This window comes from Myripristis murdjan, chromosome 19, assembly GCF_902150065.1.
Source record: "Myripristis murdjan chromosome 19, fMyrMur1.1, whole genome shotgun sequence".
In the NCBI taxonomy this organism is placed as follows: Eukaryota; Metazoa; Chordata; class Actinopteri; order Holocentriformes; family Holocentridae; genus Myripristis; species Myripristis murdjan.
Window position 1 is genome coordinate 1,125,637 of NC_043998.1, and position 16,774 is coordinate 1,142,410.

The window sequence follows — 16,774 nt, forward strand, 5'->3', positions numbered from 1 at the left end:
TCATGCTGTCAAGCCAGCTGAAAAGAACACTATATAAGGTCTCGACAATGTGTGTGTGTGTGTGTGTGTGTGTGTGTGTGTGTGTGTGTCTGTTGTTAAGGGAGGGGGTCCCTCTGTGACCCTGAAATTTCAGACCACTGTAATCCCTTATAGCCAGCCACCCATAGCATTCCACAGAGCTCTGCTGTTTCCTATTAAGGAGTCCTGGGGTGTCTTTGCCACCCCGGTAGTCCTTACAAGTACTCATTCCTGTCCTCCCTTTTCTGCAGCAAGGTGACATGGGTCCAGTGGGATAAAAGGATAGACAGATAGAGAACTGGAGGAACAAAGGGCCACTGCCCAGGGATATTTTTGCCATCCATTACCTCCCTGTATGAGGATAAATCTTTATAAGATCACTCAGAGAAAGATGAGGGCATCTGAGCTGCATTTTCCTTGAAGTTGGCATTGTCTGGCATCAGAATCGCTTTATTTGCCAAATGCACAATGTATACAGGAATTTGCCTGGGTAATAAAACTCAGTGAATCAAGAAAAAAGAAGAATTTACATTAAAGGTAACACATTAAGAAAGTAAACACAAATTATATACAGGAAAGGTATGCCACAGTATACTACATATACTGTTTGGCATGCATGGTGGGCTGTCAAGGGATGAGGTGGGAGCTAGGATGGTGTATTGAGGAGAGTAATGGCTTAAGGGAAGAAAAAACTGTTGAGGTGTCTGGTGCTCCAGCTGCTGATGGAGCCAAACTTGTGGCCTGATGGAAGCCTTCTGAGGAAGCAGTGAGCTGGGTGTGACGGGTCCATCACTATCCTAGTGGCTGACTTTCTGGCTGTGGCATTGTGCAGAACACTCACAGGCACCTGTAAATTAGGAGGTTTGCAGATGGTGACCTAAAGGCCAGGAACAAGTGCCCAATCTGCAAACCTTCAATTTCAGCAGATTTTATGTACCCTTTTTATAGCTAGGGCTGACCTGAATGCTTCAAAATTACAATTGTTACACCAAAAAAATCAGTATTCAAATATATGCTTTTTCTCCTGATGTGAACAGATCCACCATGGCTTGGCCACAGTGCATCCACTCTTGCCTCACAACAGCTGGATACAGAGTCGTGTATAGTGGCTTGTCGCTGGACAGATCCGTCCCCAGATTCAGAACCCCCTGGATGTGTGTCACTCCCAGACAGGAGATGTTTCTTGCTACATAATATCAGATATAACTGACGGGAAAACAAACTCACCTGTCTGTCGATATAAGCTACCATTGGTGTATTATCCATTCTCAGCAGAACATGATGCCCACTGAGAAACAGAAGAAAGTGCTTCAGGACAAGAAGCACTGCTGAGAGTTCCAGAGTTCTTCAAAAAGAAATTGTCTTAACATCCAACCGGTAGAGGTAGATGACCGCCCGCCCTGAGTCTGGTTCTACCTGAGGGTTCTTCCCGTTAAAGGGGAGTTTTACCTTGCCACTGTCGCCAGGAGCATGCTCAGGAGGGAATTTGTTGGGTTTCTTTTTTTTTCTTCTGTAATTTATAGTGTGGTCTTTACCTGCTCTACCTGTAAAGCGTCATGAGATAACTTTTGTTGTGATTTGACGCTATATAAATAAAGATTGATTGATGGAGTAAAGCAAAATCTAAGCATTCTCAAGAACATAGGACCTGTACATTTCTCCACCCTCCCACAGTACTGTACTGGAGTATGACTGTAACTTGCAAAAAAAGATAAACCTCCAACAGTTAAATTCAGTCTCACTCTGTCTTGCTCTCTGCCCCCCTCCCCCTTCTCTCCCAGTGCTATATGTTTCATATGTATGTAGGTGTGCGAGCAGGGGGTGGCATTGGTGACCAGATTGAGGACCCAGCAGGTGACGAGTATGAGATCTACCGCATCATCTTTGACATTACCTTCTTCTTCTTTGTAATTGTTATCCTGTTGGCCATCATTCAGGGTGAGAAATCTCTCTCTCTCTCTCACACACACACACACACACACACACACATACTGTATTCTTTTTGTGTTTTTGTCTTTTTCATAGTCCTCACAGCCCATTCAGGATTACAGGTTTAAGTTTACACACAAGTCAAAGCTCACAGTGATACAGGGGTGAAAAGCCCATTTCATTATTGGGGGGGACAATAAACAGCAAAATTTCAGAGAGTAATTCCTGGGGGGGACATGAACAAATGTCTGTCTGGCACGACTGTACTTCCCTCTTTCTCTCTTACGCTCCTTTGAAACTTGCCGTACAGCGTTGAGCGCTCAGCATGTTCATATGTTTTAAATAATGCTATTAAAAACAATAATCCTCTAACCAAATTTCTTTGCTCACTGTTCTATTTCCACTACAGTCCATCAAAGTAGCTTTACAAGCACTAGAAACTCAAAAGAAGCTCTAAAACTAGAGGAAATCCCTGAATAATCCAACTACATCAAACTATTCTTCAAAAAACTTATTCATTGTAGTGTCAACAAAAAACAAAGCAAGATATGGCATCAAATAGTGACATACAGTATATGTTTGAGCTGTACACTGTCCCTTTTAGATTAAATAAGAAAATGAAAGGAAACTATGCCACAAAATAATGCAACTTAAAATGCACAGCCCTTGTACATTTAAATTATAAAGTGTAACTGTGGGCCTGCACTCGTTTGAGCTTGTAAACAATCATTAGCTGTTAGCTTAAACAGAGAGCTGAAAGAGGCAGGTTTTGGACCAAGCAGGGGAAAAATATCACTTTTCATATTACAACCTTGTGCTTGGTGAACAAGTGGTGTGATAAATGACTCACTGTCCCCCCTGACCCCCCAGGATTTCCGCCTATGCAGTGATAGTTTAGGTTCTTACTCATATTCTGGTATTTGCTACTCCATACAAGTGTAATAAATCATCAAAGTTTGACCTGTCAACTCCTTCCCTGTCATTAGAATCTTTCACTGGGGCCGTTCTTTTCCAAAATCAGTGAAGTGGATCTGGCCCAGCAAACAACACAATTTTGAGACGCAACCCAAAGCTGAAAAAACGTTGAGGAGGATGTACAACAATGCACTTTTGTTTGGGAGTCATTATTGGTGCTCTCTTCCAGCCACACTGCTTGATAACTGGTTGAACTGCTTTCTTTCTATATCACTACGCAACCTCTCTAGCAGGGTATATTGACAAAAGGACAGAGCATGATTTTATTGATGGAAAATGTGTAGCTTGACATGTGTAACCAGTCTGACCACTCTTCAGTCAAAACATTTGGCCCAACCAAACACTGGTCAGACCAATCAGTACCAACTGAGGGAGTACAGGTGTGGTGGTAAAATGTGGTTCATCAAACTTACATTTACATTTTTTATATTGAACTTATTATAGCATAGGCTAAATATTTTAGAAATTATGTCTGACTGATATTTTTTTAATTAACAGAGGCTAATTATTTTAGGAATTTTGCATGACTGATATTTTTAAAATTAATATTTAAAAAAAAACTCGTACCCCCTACAGTACTCCAGTGTACCACTGCAGGTCTACGTTCCCTCATTTGAGAACCACTGGCTTAAATGATGCTGATACAAGAAGACATCAACCTAGATTTTCCTTACAAGAACTTAAAAACTCGTGTACCAACATACTAACAAACTAGCAGTATACTTAGTATAATATGTTTACTCACTCTCGCTATAACTGTTACTGCCTTTTGTTTAGCCCCTGTTTTGTGCCATATGACGTTTGTATGACTTCACGGTTCACTAATGATTGACAGGTGGTTGAGACAATCACCTGTTATGTATTTTTGGAAACACCTGTTGCTGTCACCCCCTTTCCAAATGGTTTCACTCTGACAGTGCCTAGACTGTGTTTAATGTTATTTCACATGCCATTTTTGTGGGTTTGTTCTGCACTTGGGCATCACAGTATACCAGGATACAAAAATGATGAAGATATTTGGAAGTCTTTGAGGGACTCCTAGTGGTGTGCTGGTGAGGGTGTGTGTGTGTGTTTGTGAGTGGCTGTTTGTGCACAAAACAGGTATCCACTACTGCTCACCCATGGAATAATGGCAGAAGTTAAGGAAGTATGACATCAGCTATGGCAACTGCGCTAGGACCAAACTCAGAACAAACTCAGAATTGAAAAGGCTTTGAACACAGTTGTAACAATGGAAACAGTAAGAACACAATAGACTTTGCTACAGACACTGTTAGAGTTACTTACATTAAATGAATAGGCTTCAGTTTGGTGTCGTGGACAAGTCAACAGGACACTAATGTTTGACCAGGACCTGGTTTTGACCAGTATTCAGTAACACACATTTTTTGGGGATTGAACATATGGTGTTCTTGTTCCAGGGCAGTGTCTGTCACCTCTTTAAACAATACACTATGTCTTGTCTTGGTTTATCAGGCTTGATCATTGATGCTTTCGGGGAGCTAAGAGACCAACAGGAGCAGGTGAAAGAAGACATGGAGGTGAGGAGACACACACACATACACACACACATAATTGCAAATACGTTCTGTATCAGTCTCAGAGAAGCATACTGTTCTGTGGCTTGATCACTTTATTCACTGCACACTGTTTTTGCAAGATGGAAATTTACTCATCTACTGCATCAACAGCACTGTGCATAATTTGACCTGGTTTCTGGAAGTCACTTAAACTGCACCGCGTTATGTAACACAGTAACTACTTTGACATTAGTTCAATAAAAATCAACAGTATTCAAACTCTGAAAAGCCCCAAAATAATTTCACTCAGCTGCCTTAATAAATGTTATTAATTTGCTGTCAATATTGTTTTATTTCTCAGGTATTATGGATCATCTGAGTTATCAATGAAAAACAATTAAAAACAGCTTATAAATCACTCAAACTGACACTGGCACTTGGTTACACAGCATTCAACTGAGAAATATTTTCAAAAGTAACTAAAATTATTAGGCAGCCTGAACCCCCTGACGCTGCATCTGTTTATCTATCTACCTATCTATCTACCTACCTATCTGTCTGTCTGTCTGTCTATCTATCTATCTATCTACCTACCTATCTGTCTGTCTGTCTGTCTATCTATCTATCTATCTATCTATCTATCTATCTATCTGTCCACAGCAATGACCAGTAATGTGCAAATTGACACTTCACAAGAAGTAGCATAAAGTTCAGTTCACAGAGATTAAGATGAACAAAACATCACACAAAAAGTAAGGAAATTTGTGTTGGGTAGATCATTTCTTTGTAAATCTTATACCGTTAGAAAGCCTGTTTATTTCCCTTTAAAATTTTCCTAACATTTGTAAGGAACATGCATTTGTGGGATGAGCAGCAGAGCTGAGTATGAAAAAATTGCCAAATCTTCTCTGCAAGTGCCAAACAGCTTATTCTGCCATTGACTCTTGTTTGGTGTTTGTTGGATTGGATGATTGAAGTTTGAAGAAACAAGACATATTGGCAATTTAACAATTTATTCATTTAACAAACAGGAGCCTCAGTAGCGTGTGGAAGAACCATACACAGCCACAACAGCCTGACACCTCCTCCTCATGCTGGTCACCAGCCTGCTCACACACTGCTGTGGGATGGCATCCTATTCTTCAACCGGCATTTGTCACAAGTCAGCCAATGTTGCTGTGTTGGGCACTCTGGCATGAACAGCACGCCCAAGCTGATCCCACAAGTGCTCAGTGGGATTGACGCCAGGACTGCTGGCAGGCCATTCCATCCTCTCCACTCCCAAATTCAGGAGGTTGTCTCTGATGAACCCCGCTCTGTGGGGGCGAGTGTTGTCATCTTGGAGGATAGAGTTCGGTCCCAGACTGTGGAGATATGGGATTGCCACTGGTTGCAGAATCTCATCTCAATATCTCTCTACATTGAGATTGCCTCCAATGATGACAAACCTCGTTTTCCAGTGAGGGAGATGCCGCCCCACAATCATCTAGGGGTACCAGACGCTCAAAACAAGAGTCAATAGCACCAGCAAAATAAGCTGTTAGGCATTGACAGAGAAGATTTGGCAAATTTTTCATGGGCACAACCCACATACTCAGCTCTGCTGCTCATCCCACAAATGCATGTTCCTTGCAAGTGTGGCACCATTTAAAAGGGAAATAAACAGGCTTTCCAATGGTATAAGATTTATTGCCAAGAAGCATTGTTACAACAAAGAAATAATCTACCAAATACAAATTTCCTTACTTTTTGTGTGATGTTCATAGTTCACAAGTTTACTTTGTCACAGACCAAGATTACTTTCAAAAGTCAAGAAAACCAATATGTTGTAGCACAATGTGTCATATAGGAGGACAACTCAAAACAGATGGGTCTTATCATGGTCTTACTTTTTGTTAATGATTTCGTGTGATCATCATTCACTCCTAAATATTACATAAAACTGGTTGGATGCTTCGACTCAATGTGTCAGTGCCAATGTGGCTGATGTTCTGTGGCTGTAAATCCTTGGTCCCGGGTGCCATAAAACAGTGCAAAAGCAATCTTAACTCTCACCAGAGTTAATGACGCTCACAGTCATTAGTTGCAAACTGATGAGTATTTAAATACATTTAAATTCATGTTTACACATTTAGAGCTATAATATATATTTTGCATGTTTCTCTTGCAGACCAAATGCTTTATCTGTGGAATAGGCAATGACTATTTTGACACAGTGCCACACGGTTTTGAAACACACACACTACAGGAGCACAACCTAGCGAACTATCTGTAAGTACAGCAGATGTTTGTGTGTGTGTGTGTGTGTGTGTGTGTGGGTGTGTGTGTGTGTGTGTGTGTGTGTGTGTGTGTGTGTGTGTGTGTGTGTTGTAGGAAGAGGGGGGACTGTTCATGTGTATGTGGTGGGGGAGGGTGTTAGGGTTAGGGCTATATAGTTTGAGTTTTAGCCAATCAAAGTGACGACATTTCATCCAGTTCATACTTGTACAAGGGACTTAGAGTGACTCAGGTTTAGGATTATATGGAAGAGCATTGGGGCCACGCTAAAATAAATTTAAAAAAGAGCTGTCAGATTAATCTCAGAATTCTGGGGAATAATCAGAATTGTGAGAATAAAGTCAGAATTGTCATTAGGGTAGAATTCTGAGAATAAACATGCACATTCACACTGTCACCTGTAATATTTCCATATTATTCCTGTAGAAACTCAGTTGCATCTAGGGAAAAAGGACCGGGAATTTAGGCTTATGAAGGTCTAAGCCAGGGGTGTCAAACTGGTGCCATGAAGGGCCAAGAGAGGCTGCAGGTTTTCATTCCAGCAGGAAACTCCACCAGGTGACTTCACTGATTACCTCACCCTCAAGCAGAGAGGAGGAACCATCAAAATTTTTGAGAGAAATTTGTCAAAATGCGCAAAAGAAAATGCGAATTTATGCCTATTTCCATTAGTTTTGTTTTGTGATTATTGAGAGGACAGTGCGCCGTGAGATGATGCCATAAGACAGCATCTGTGTGTCACTGAACAACAACAAACACTCAGCTGACACTCAACAGCTGATCAGGGACAGATTCCTGCTGAACTTGTCGGCTCTTGGGAGAAGTCTGCTTACTATTTTGGCAGCGCTAACTTCGTACTGAACCATCCTAAATAAGGAATAAGAGACTAATAATAATAATAATAATAATAATAATAATAATAATAATAACTAATAATAAGACTGTAGCGTAGAAGTGTGACGTGGTATCCGGTCCAGTCATCGTTTATTCGCAAAACCTGTTTCCACAGCAAAAAGTCGCATTTTCTTTTATCGATACGCTGAGAAATCCACCCACTCCAAGCGTAAAAACTTTTTCGAATTTCTGGCGTTTCCATCCAAGTTTTTTTTTCGCAATTTCTGAAAATGCAAATAAAAACAGGTGGATGGAAACCCTGCTAGTGAAATCACCTGGTGGAGTTTTTGGTTGGAATGAAAACCTGCAGCCTCTCAGCCCTCCATGGCACCAGTTTGACACCCCTGATCTAAATGTGAAATGAAAGTTGTGACGAGACATTTTTATTGCCGAAGGCCTTTAAATTAAAAGAATAATGTTAAAAATGCTCCAGTTAAGTACAGGCATATCTTGCTCAAGTGTATGCTCGGCCTGTGGAGCTCAATACCTCACAGAGCTGAGACTTTGCTTAATCCAATAGGTTGTGTCATCATGTTTCATCTGTCACCTTCATTCCCTTCAGTTCTCCTGCAAAAACAATTGCTTGCAAAGTTGAAAACAGTCTGCTTTGACCGGGCGTAAATTTGGGAACTCAGTCATGTCATGTCATTTTGGAGACAAATTTAGGGAGTTGCTTTGGTGCAAAAGAAATGCAGAATACCCTGTTTGCTGAACAGTCAGGGATGTTTCACCACAATGCGGAGTCACTATGTCTGTTTAGCCATGTTAGCACAAACCCAGAGCTTCTTTTTCTACGGTAGAGCAAAAACAGCACAAAAAGAATGTATTTAATCACGCCAAGACAAAAATTTGACAAAGGCAGCGTGTCTAGATTTTATATGGAAGAAAAACCCTGCATATTGTCAATTCATATTTTAGAGACTACCAAGGGTCTTTAGAGGACCTTTAAGGTAAGGGTCAAGGTTGGTTTAGGATTAGGGCTTGGATACAGAATGAATATCTGAACTGTTGAACTGTTTATTTAACCATTTAACTGTGCAATAATTTCTACCTGTAGGACTTGACAACAATTCAACAGTGCAGTATTCCTGTGTACATATGGTGTATATAGGTAGACTTTTTACATATGCTCATTTTCTTATTTTTGATTGTACTGATGTAATATTGTGTATTAATGCACATATTTAGACTTAATGCACACACTTTTGAAATAACTTGATACATAATGCACATACTTTTCTACAAAATTTAAGGCACATATGTCTTATTTCCTTTTCTATTTCTTATAATTTAATTCTTCTCTTGAGAATTTGAGCTACTGTAACTGACCTGACCCGATTTCCCCTCGGGATCAATAAGTTTTTCTAATTCTGATTTTTAGGTTAGGGTAAGGATTAAAGAAATACTTCACCATAAAACTATATATATTGCATCATTTACTCACCGTGAGTTGGCTTAAATGTAACTGCATATCTCATAGACAACAAAAGTTCCATCCATTCCAACTGTAGCCACTCTGTACCCACAGTTAAATGAATGACTCACTTGCTCTAAACGAGTTAATGTGCCATGTAGATTACGGGCCCTATCTTGCGCCAGACTCCCTAAACCCGATTTAGGATTTAGGAAGAGGCGTTCCCCCGTAAAAGTTGCTATCTTGTGCACCTCCCGCTATCCGCAAAACACCTGCGCTACCCGCTATATTATGCATAGGCGTGTTTTGGCCGTTACGCCAGTTAAACCAATCAGTGTGCCAGGTGCCACTGCCTTTAAGGGCAGGCTGCGCTATCCTAAATCCTAAATCCTAAACCCGCGATGGAGAGAGGGACTTAGATTTTCTCAGGGCTTCTACTGAGGCTAAAGCAAGTTGGCTTTATATATATATATATATATATATATACATATTATATATTATATTATAGGCGAGTTAATTCGGGAGGTGGAGCCACATGTGTCCAAGTGGACGTGTCACAAGGTTGTACTGATTGAGTAAAATCCCCGGGCCACACCACAGACACACAGGAGGCAGAGGTGGAACTATGTGTAAACTAATTTATTGACAAGGTAGATTGGGCAAATAAAATATTAAAAATAAAAATATAGCACAGCTGCTGGCTTATGATAAAACAATAAAACGTGCTGGCGTAGCCTAAGTGTCCTATTAAAACAGTCTTTCCTCTAAACACTCTATATGAGTAATATACTCAGTCCATTCCGGCGTCCCGGTATCAGTCAGACCGTGTGCGTGGTGAAGCTCCATCGGGGCGTGCATTGAAGCCGCCTGGGCGCTCTCTCCTAACAGCCCAAACTTTAGGGATAGCGGATAGCGGGTGGTCCTGACCACTCGCTATCCGCTATCCCTAAAGTGTGTGCGCAAGATAGCAACTTTAGGGATAGCGCATGAAACACACCCACAGACACACCTCCAGGCGCAAATGACGGAGTCGGCATAACGGATAGCGGGTAGCGGGTGGCGCAAGATACCGTTTAGGGATAGCGGATGTTCCTAAATCCGCAATTTGCGGGTAGCGGGTAGTGGCAGCGGGTAGCGGGTGGCACAAGATAGGGCCCTACATGTTGGGATATATTTAATATATATCTATTTTTTGAACAAGGTTTATTTCTACATTTTTGTTTATACAACTTAGACAATTCACTGTTTAACACAATATATTTAATATTTAAAGAGGTTATATTAAATTGCATGCACTTTTATTACAGTTTATTATATTTAGGTAGTTGGTGGTTGTTTAAAGCCCAACTAGGGACTGCAGTTTGCAATTAGCGAGAGCTACAAACTCTACAGTACATGCAATGCATCTTTAGTATTTTAAGCCCTTCCCATTCCAGCCTTTTCTTAGACCAGTGTTAGTGCGCAGGCAGGAGATCTTCAGGGGGAAATAAAAGGTTAGCAGTTGTTTTTTATTTAGAGTATATAAGGGATAGAGCATTGTGATAGGCGCATATGGTACCCATTACAATGTTCAATTATGTGTCATAAGTTGTTGCAGCATTTTTTTTTCTTGAGACCATTTGTTACAATGATTTGGTGCAAAAGTGAACTATTTTTGACCAAAAAGTGGTCAAAAATCCTTACAAAATACCACATTAGGACACCAAGACCTTGAGGTACATCACAGAAAAAAATCATAGTGATTTGGTGTCAAAAACCTTTGACACCAATATGTATGTCTTTCCATAAATATGTGTTGTATGATTAATATGTCTCTTTGTGTGTTTCAGATTCTTTGTGATGTATCTCATCAACAAAGATGAAACAGAGCACACGGGCCAGGTATATAATTTTGTTCCTTACAGTTTTATTTCTGTCTTTGAATTTTTGACTGGAATAACTAATGTCCAAAGTGATTAGTATTATTACTTAAATATGTTTCTATTTTCCCTGGTTATTTTATACCTTCTCCCCAAGGGTAAAAGTTCAAACTCATTATGCAGAGGGGTTGTTAATAATTTTGTTCCTTTAATTTCTTGAAAGTTTTTAATAGATATCACTGAGTTGTTGTTGTGACTTCACTTCTACTTTGGAAACCAAACTATTTTGTGAAGCTTATTCTTACTCTTAATATTCAAATTGGTGTAGCCAGTGTGGCCTGTTCCCCCTCGTGATCTAGAACAGAGGAAGCACATGGTCCAGCAAAAAGAACATCATCTAAAGAAACCTCAGCCATAGCCTAGGACTACAAGGACCTTTAACTCACTCAGTCTTTTTTCCAGTAACCTATTTTTGATTTCTTTTTTAACACCATATTTTTGTACAGGAATGTTAAAGTGTGCTGCAATACACAATAAATCATTTTTGTGCCATGAATCAACCTAATCAAAGCTAAGATTGTCAATGAAGTCCTTCAAATGAAAACTCATTCTTACTCCTTATGCCATAACTACAATAACTCCTCCTAGTGATTGTCTTGTGGCTCAGGGAAAAAAGATTCTGGAAAAGGACTTCACTAAAATATACAGAAGTGGCACCAAGCACTAATCTTAGCATTTCTAGACAAGTTTTACTCTGTGAGAGTTGGTTGATGGCAAGAAGATCCATAATGGTCTGAAGTAATACACAGTTTTCATCAGTTATGTTTAAAGACATCAGTTGGTGTCTTACCAGCTCTCTTTTGTTAGTATACAAGGGTTTTCTTCTATTCAGACAAATAAAGAGAATGAGCTGTTCATACCTGCTTGACAGTTTCAACTGTGGCTCCAGTCTTCCTCAGAAGTGTCATCCGACGCATTGCTGACGTGTCATTTATCAGCTGATCACACACTGGCCACACCCCCCTTCTTGTTTTGTTATTGCTTTGAGACTGATTTCTTGGAGGCATGCAGAAAGGTCTTAATATCTACTTTATATAGATACATAGATGTAGATGTATATTATGTATTATATTTGGCTTTCTGAAACTGCTATCTGTGCTGTTCTGTTGTTTTTAATTTTCCTTCCATTTATTTCTCTTTTTTTGTCTTTGCTCCTTTGTTTTGCCAGAAAAAGAAATAACTATTCCTCCCTTTGGTCTTATTTCTCAATCCAGTACCTCTGTATCATCCAGGATCAGTTTAGTATATTGGTTCCATTTATTGTCTCTGTGCTCTCTGATCCTTCACCCCTGTTGTTGTTGTACCTTGGTATTATTGTGTTCTGTTGTTTTGTTGGTGGAGGAATTTAAGTCTATTCTGCTGTTGACCTCATCAGACATTGCTTTGGATGAGAGTCAACTGAGGGCCTGATTTGTAATGGTTCTGCAGGGATTTTTCATGCAGACAAACAGTGTCTGATTTCCCAAGGCGCTACAGCAAAGGTTTGCACTGGTTAAATAAAAAAAGGGAAACCATGTGGCCAATTGCATTCTGATGCAGATCTGCAGAAATATAGGAAGAGGGAATGGAAATCCATTCAAATATCATGACTGGTGGCCAGTGCAGCAAGGGCATTGCACCTGTTTTTTACTGCCTTTGAAAAACATGTCTTTTGTAGCACCTTTGACTGGTTTGGTCTACCAAACCAAGTGCATACAATCATGCCAGCTTGCATTAACTGTCACGTTAGGGTCTTGGTTACATCGCATTTCAGCTGAGCATGGGCATAAATTTAGCCAAAATGTAAAAGCAACATCCTTAATTTTCAACATAAAATGCCACTAGGCTTTTATGCACCGATAAGACTGGGGTCCGTGCGTAGCAAGTGAGTGCATTCCCTCTCACCTAGATTCAGGAGGTATACAAATTGTGATTGCTTTCCCTCTTCCTTCCTTTTTTGTATGGATACCCACCACATTCATGCATAAAAGGTGAGTGTGTTTAGCCTGTTATCTGGAAGCTGGAGGCACACAAAATTGGAAATGCGTTTCCTCGTAGGCAGGCTTTTCTTAAACAGTGTGTGAGGAGCTCTGAGGTGCTGTGTTCTCAGGACAATTCCCCTCTGCACTGGAAACCATCAGAGCTGAGGAACAACCTGTGATTGGTGGATAAAGGTCCACTTAAGCTGCGTTGTCCTCAGCAAAAATGCTAAAAATGTGAATATGTATGAATAAAACCACCTTTTGCACACACTAACATTGATTATAATAGTATCTCTGTCAAAGCATCTGCCTGGTGCTGAAAGTGATATTGTTTTTCAGACACATGCCTCTTCTAGCTTCAGCTGTGGCTGTGCTCAGTGTCTTGGTAAATCACCTGTTAAAATGAGAAACTGCAGCAGTGCAAATCTTGTTGCCCCAGTTGCTAAACTGCAGCACGCTTTATAAATTAGGCCCTAAATGTCTAAAATGTAAAACGGAAATGTAAACTCTCACTTCCTGTCTTTCCATATCTGTTTGTCTCTCAGGAGTCATATGTATGGAAGATGTACCAGGAGCGCTGCTGGGAGTTTTTCCCTGCTGGGGACTGTTTCCGGAAACAATATGAAGATCAGCTCAACTGATCCATTTGTGGAGCAAAAGACTGCCTATCTCTTTCATACTGTAATGTACTTTCTTCTCCATATAACCAGGTCGTCCATAGCCATCTCCTCTCGTTCCCAAACATCCCAAACTAAGCCCCAAGTACAAACCCCAGCCCAAGCTTTAGACTCAAGCCTGATGCCCAAGACCCTAAGCTCAACCCAGGCACCAGTCATACCAGAATTTCGCAAATCCCAATTCTAACCTCGATATTCCACATTCCACAGCCCAGGCTCTTCAGCTCATGTCAGGCAGCTTCAGCTCATGTCTACATCCTAGCCAGCTTCAGTTTCACCCCCAGTCATTGGTCTACCCTTAATTCTCATCATTAAGTAGTACACTTATCGCTGTCTAGCAAGTCTGAGTTCATTACCTAGCTTCAGCCCGATCCCCAGCAGAAACCGCAGCTTCAGAGTCAGTACTCACCACCTCCCCCAGTCTTCTTTCAAACCCCAGTACAGACTCCTGGTCCAGCTCCCCAATTCAAGCTCCATTTCTGTTTTAACCTCTCTGGCTCCAGAGCTACATCTATAATCCTGAGCTTTTTCCCTTGCTCCTCCACATCAGCCCACAGTGACTCCCAACTTCCCGCTTACTTTGTCTGGAATGCATCTAAGACTTTGTACATACAAATATCTATGATTACATGCTATGTAATGTGTGATTGAAGGCACAAAGGGTTATTGGCACAGATGATGACTTCTGTGCTTCACCTTATTCTGCATTTGCTTTAAATTCACTGACAAGCAAAAAATAGATGGAATGAAGGAATGAGGGGAAGCTTGAGGGATGTAAGGACTGAGAGGACAGAGAAAACAGAGGAAGGCATGTGGGAAAGAAAAAGAAGAGAAGAAGAGAAAGTGAACACCACCTCCTTAAATGTAGAAGACTGAGTCTTCAGGACAGTGATTTGACGAGACAATTTTAGGAAGACAATGACAGCAATGATGATGACGATGACTAAGTTAAGATGAATTTCTTTGATTTTTGGACTGAACTATATGTTGTGCACACTGCATGTTGCATGTAGACACATGCCCATACTTTGTGAAGGATTGATAACTATACGTTCACACTGCTAGCAACATAATAAACAAGTCAGTGGGAGACTATCAATGTCCGATAGAACTGAGCAACCAGGGAAACAATCCATTTGTGGACAGTCTGCCAGTTTGTCAGTCATGAAGAATTGGCAATTGAACACTTTTCTTGGTTATCGGCTAACAGCAGCCAGTCAAATCCATACTTCCTTCTTCCCATTTTTTGGGGGATTTTACTTCATGAGCAGTAGCTCTGTCTGCTCAGTGTGGATGAGAACTTGATTACAACTATTTAAAACTTGTCTGTTCTTTATATCTTGTATTTGAAAGTATTAACATCTCGTAATTGATGGCTGTAGAAAGATGACATCCATCGTTGGTGCTGATCATAAGTCCTCAATGTCTTTTTTATTTAAAGCAAACCATAATTAGTGGTCACTACCTTAGATACACTACACTGACTCTGAAAAAATGTTGTTACACCATGAAATGCTATACCAAAGCAGAAAATAATGTGAACCATGGATTTACTGTAGATCAGATGTTTTCAAACTTTTTCATTGTCTGGACCCCCAAGTCCGCTTTAAAAAAAAAAAAAGCTCTCTCTTATATATATTTTGTTTTAGTTTGTGAATGCCTCTCACAAGCAACCTCATCTCACAGAAGAAATTTCATCCAGTATGATCAGACCTTTTAAATATATACATACATTTTATCAACTGTACACACACACACACGTGTCTGTGTGTCTGTGTTCTGCTGATTGTCTTTTTCATTTTATTTTTTAATAATGTTCTGCTACTTTTTTGCCATTTTTTTAACCAACTTTTTCCACCGTTTTTAATATCAGTTGAATTTGATTTCAAAAGGTTAAATTGTGTCAGTGTCATATTTGAACACACAGACACAAATCATGTTGAGATTAAACCAGAAAGAGGAAAATGTTAAAATGATCCCGCAAACATTTACTGCACTGTAACAATTTTAATTCAATTACAGTGAAATTAAACTACTTGTCATTTTGCTGATGACCCCCTGGAAGCCCCTTAAGGGCCCTTGGGAAACCTGGACTCCACTTTGAAAACCATTGCTTTTGATCATGACCTACTTATTGCAGACTACTAATAAAGTGCAGTTGGAGCCTCTCCTACTGCCAAAAGATGGACAGAAAAGAGTGGCCCAACAGCCATGTTGCTTGCAGTGTGGATGTACAGTAAGGCTGAGACAGAAAGATGGATTGACAGATGGATCGAGGAAGGAGACAGAGGGATTCAGTGCCTTACTAAGTCAGGGATGAGCTATGCAAGCTGAAGGAAAATGGTGGCAAGTACTTCGGACTGAGTAGCTAGATGTGTATGAGACAGTAGTGTAAGCACTGTGAGGTGTAGGACGATAGAAAGAAATAGACAAAGGTTTAGAAATAGAGAAAAAAGATGGAAGGAAAGAGAACTATGTGTCCCTCAGGACTTTATTGTGGGGTTTACAAAAAGACTGACACCTCTGATGAAAAAAAAAAAATGTATCCGTATTTGAAATGATTTTCATACATATGACCAACTTGTTGCACTTGAGTTATTGTTTGGCACTGCAAGGCCAGTAATTCATGCTGGTAATATTCAAAGCAGATTAAAAAACTGAGTATGTTGTGTTAAGATTGCTCCCACCTTTGAGGGGATCTTTGTCTGGGGGATGGAAACACGGTCCGCTGGGTAAAACTGCTGTGATTCATTCAGTGTATTCCTCGGGACCATTCTTAATACAATGTGCAGGGTTTTATGTATGGAATGATTTGTTTCTCCAGGTATCAGCCATGATGGGGTGTGTGTGTTTTTATTGATTTGAATGAATGTCCAAAGCTGAGAAATGTTCAAGTAAAATGTATGTTTTGCAAAACTTTTCAAATATGGATTGCTCATATCGGAGTTCTTTTTTCCGTTTGTTTTTATTTTGGTGATGCTCTTATGCAATACAGCAGACCAAGTTACTCTTGTATATAAACATTCTCCTAAAAACAATGTCAATAAAATTTCAATGCATGTTTATTATGCAAGATTAATGGAAAAGTTTAGAAGATATATATATATATATATATATATATATATATATATATATATATATATATATATATATATATATATATATACATATATATATAAATGCAAAACTA

The 16,774-nt window shown here is 39.9% G+C and overlaps 1 protein-coding gene across 1 annotated transcript in view; it reads left to right on the forward strand.

Annotated features, from left to right (window-relative positions):
- The window catches only part of ryr2a (ryanodine receptor 2a (cardiac)), a 666,625-nt gene extending 651,369 nt beyond the window's left edge, over nt 1-15,256 (forward strand). The window contains exons 110-114 of the mRNA XM_030078094.1: nt 1,800-1,956; nt 4,399-4,463; nt 6,613-6,713; nt 10,857-10,908; nt 13,453-15,256. Coding sequence (XP_029933954.1) covers nt 1,800-1,956; nt 4,399-4,463; nt 6,613-6,713; nt 10,857-10,908; nt 13,453-13,548 — 471 coding nt within the window. The 3' untranslated portion in view covers nt 13,549-15,256. The remainder of the gene's footprint in view (nt 1-1,799; nt 1,957-4,398; nt 4,464-6,612; nt 6,714-10,856; nt 10,909-13,452) is intronic.
- The last annotated feature ends 1,518 nt before the right edge of the window (nt 15,257-16,774 follow it).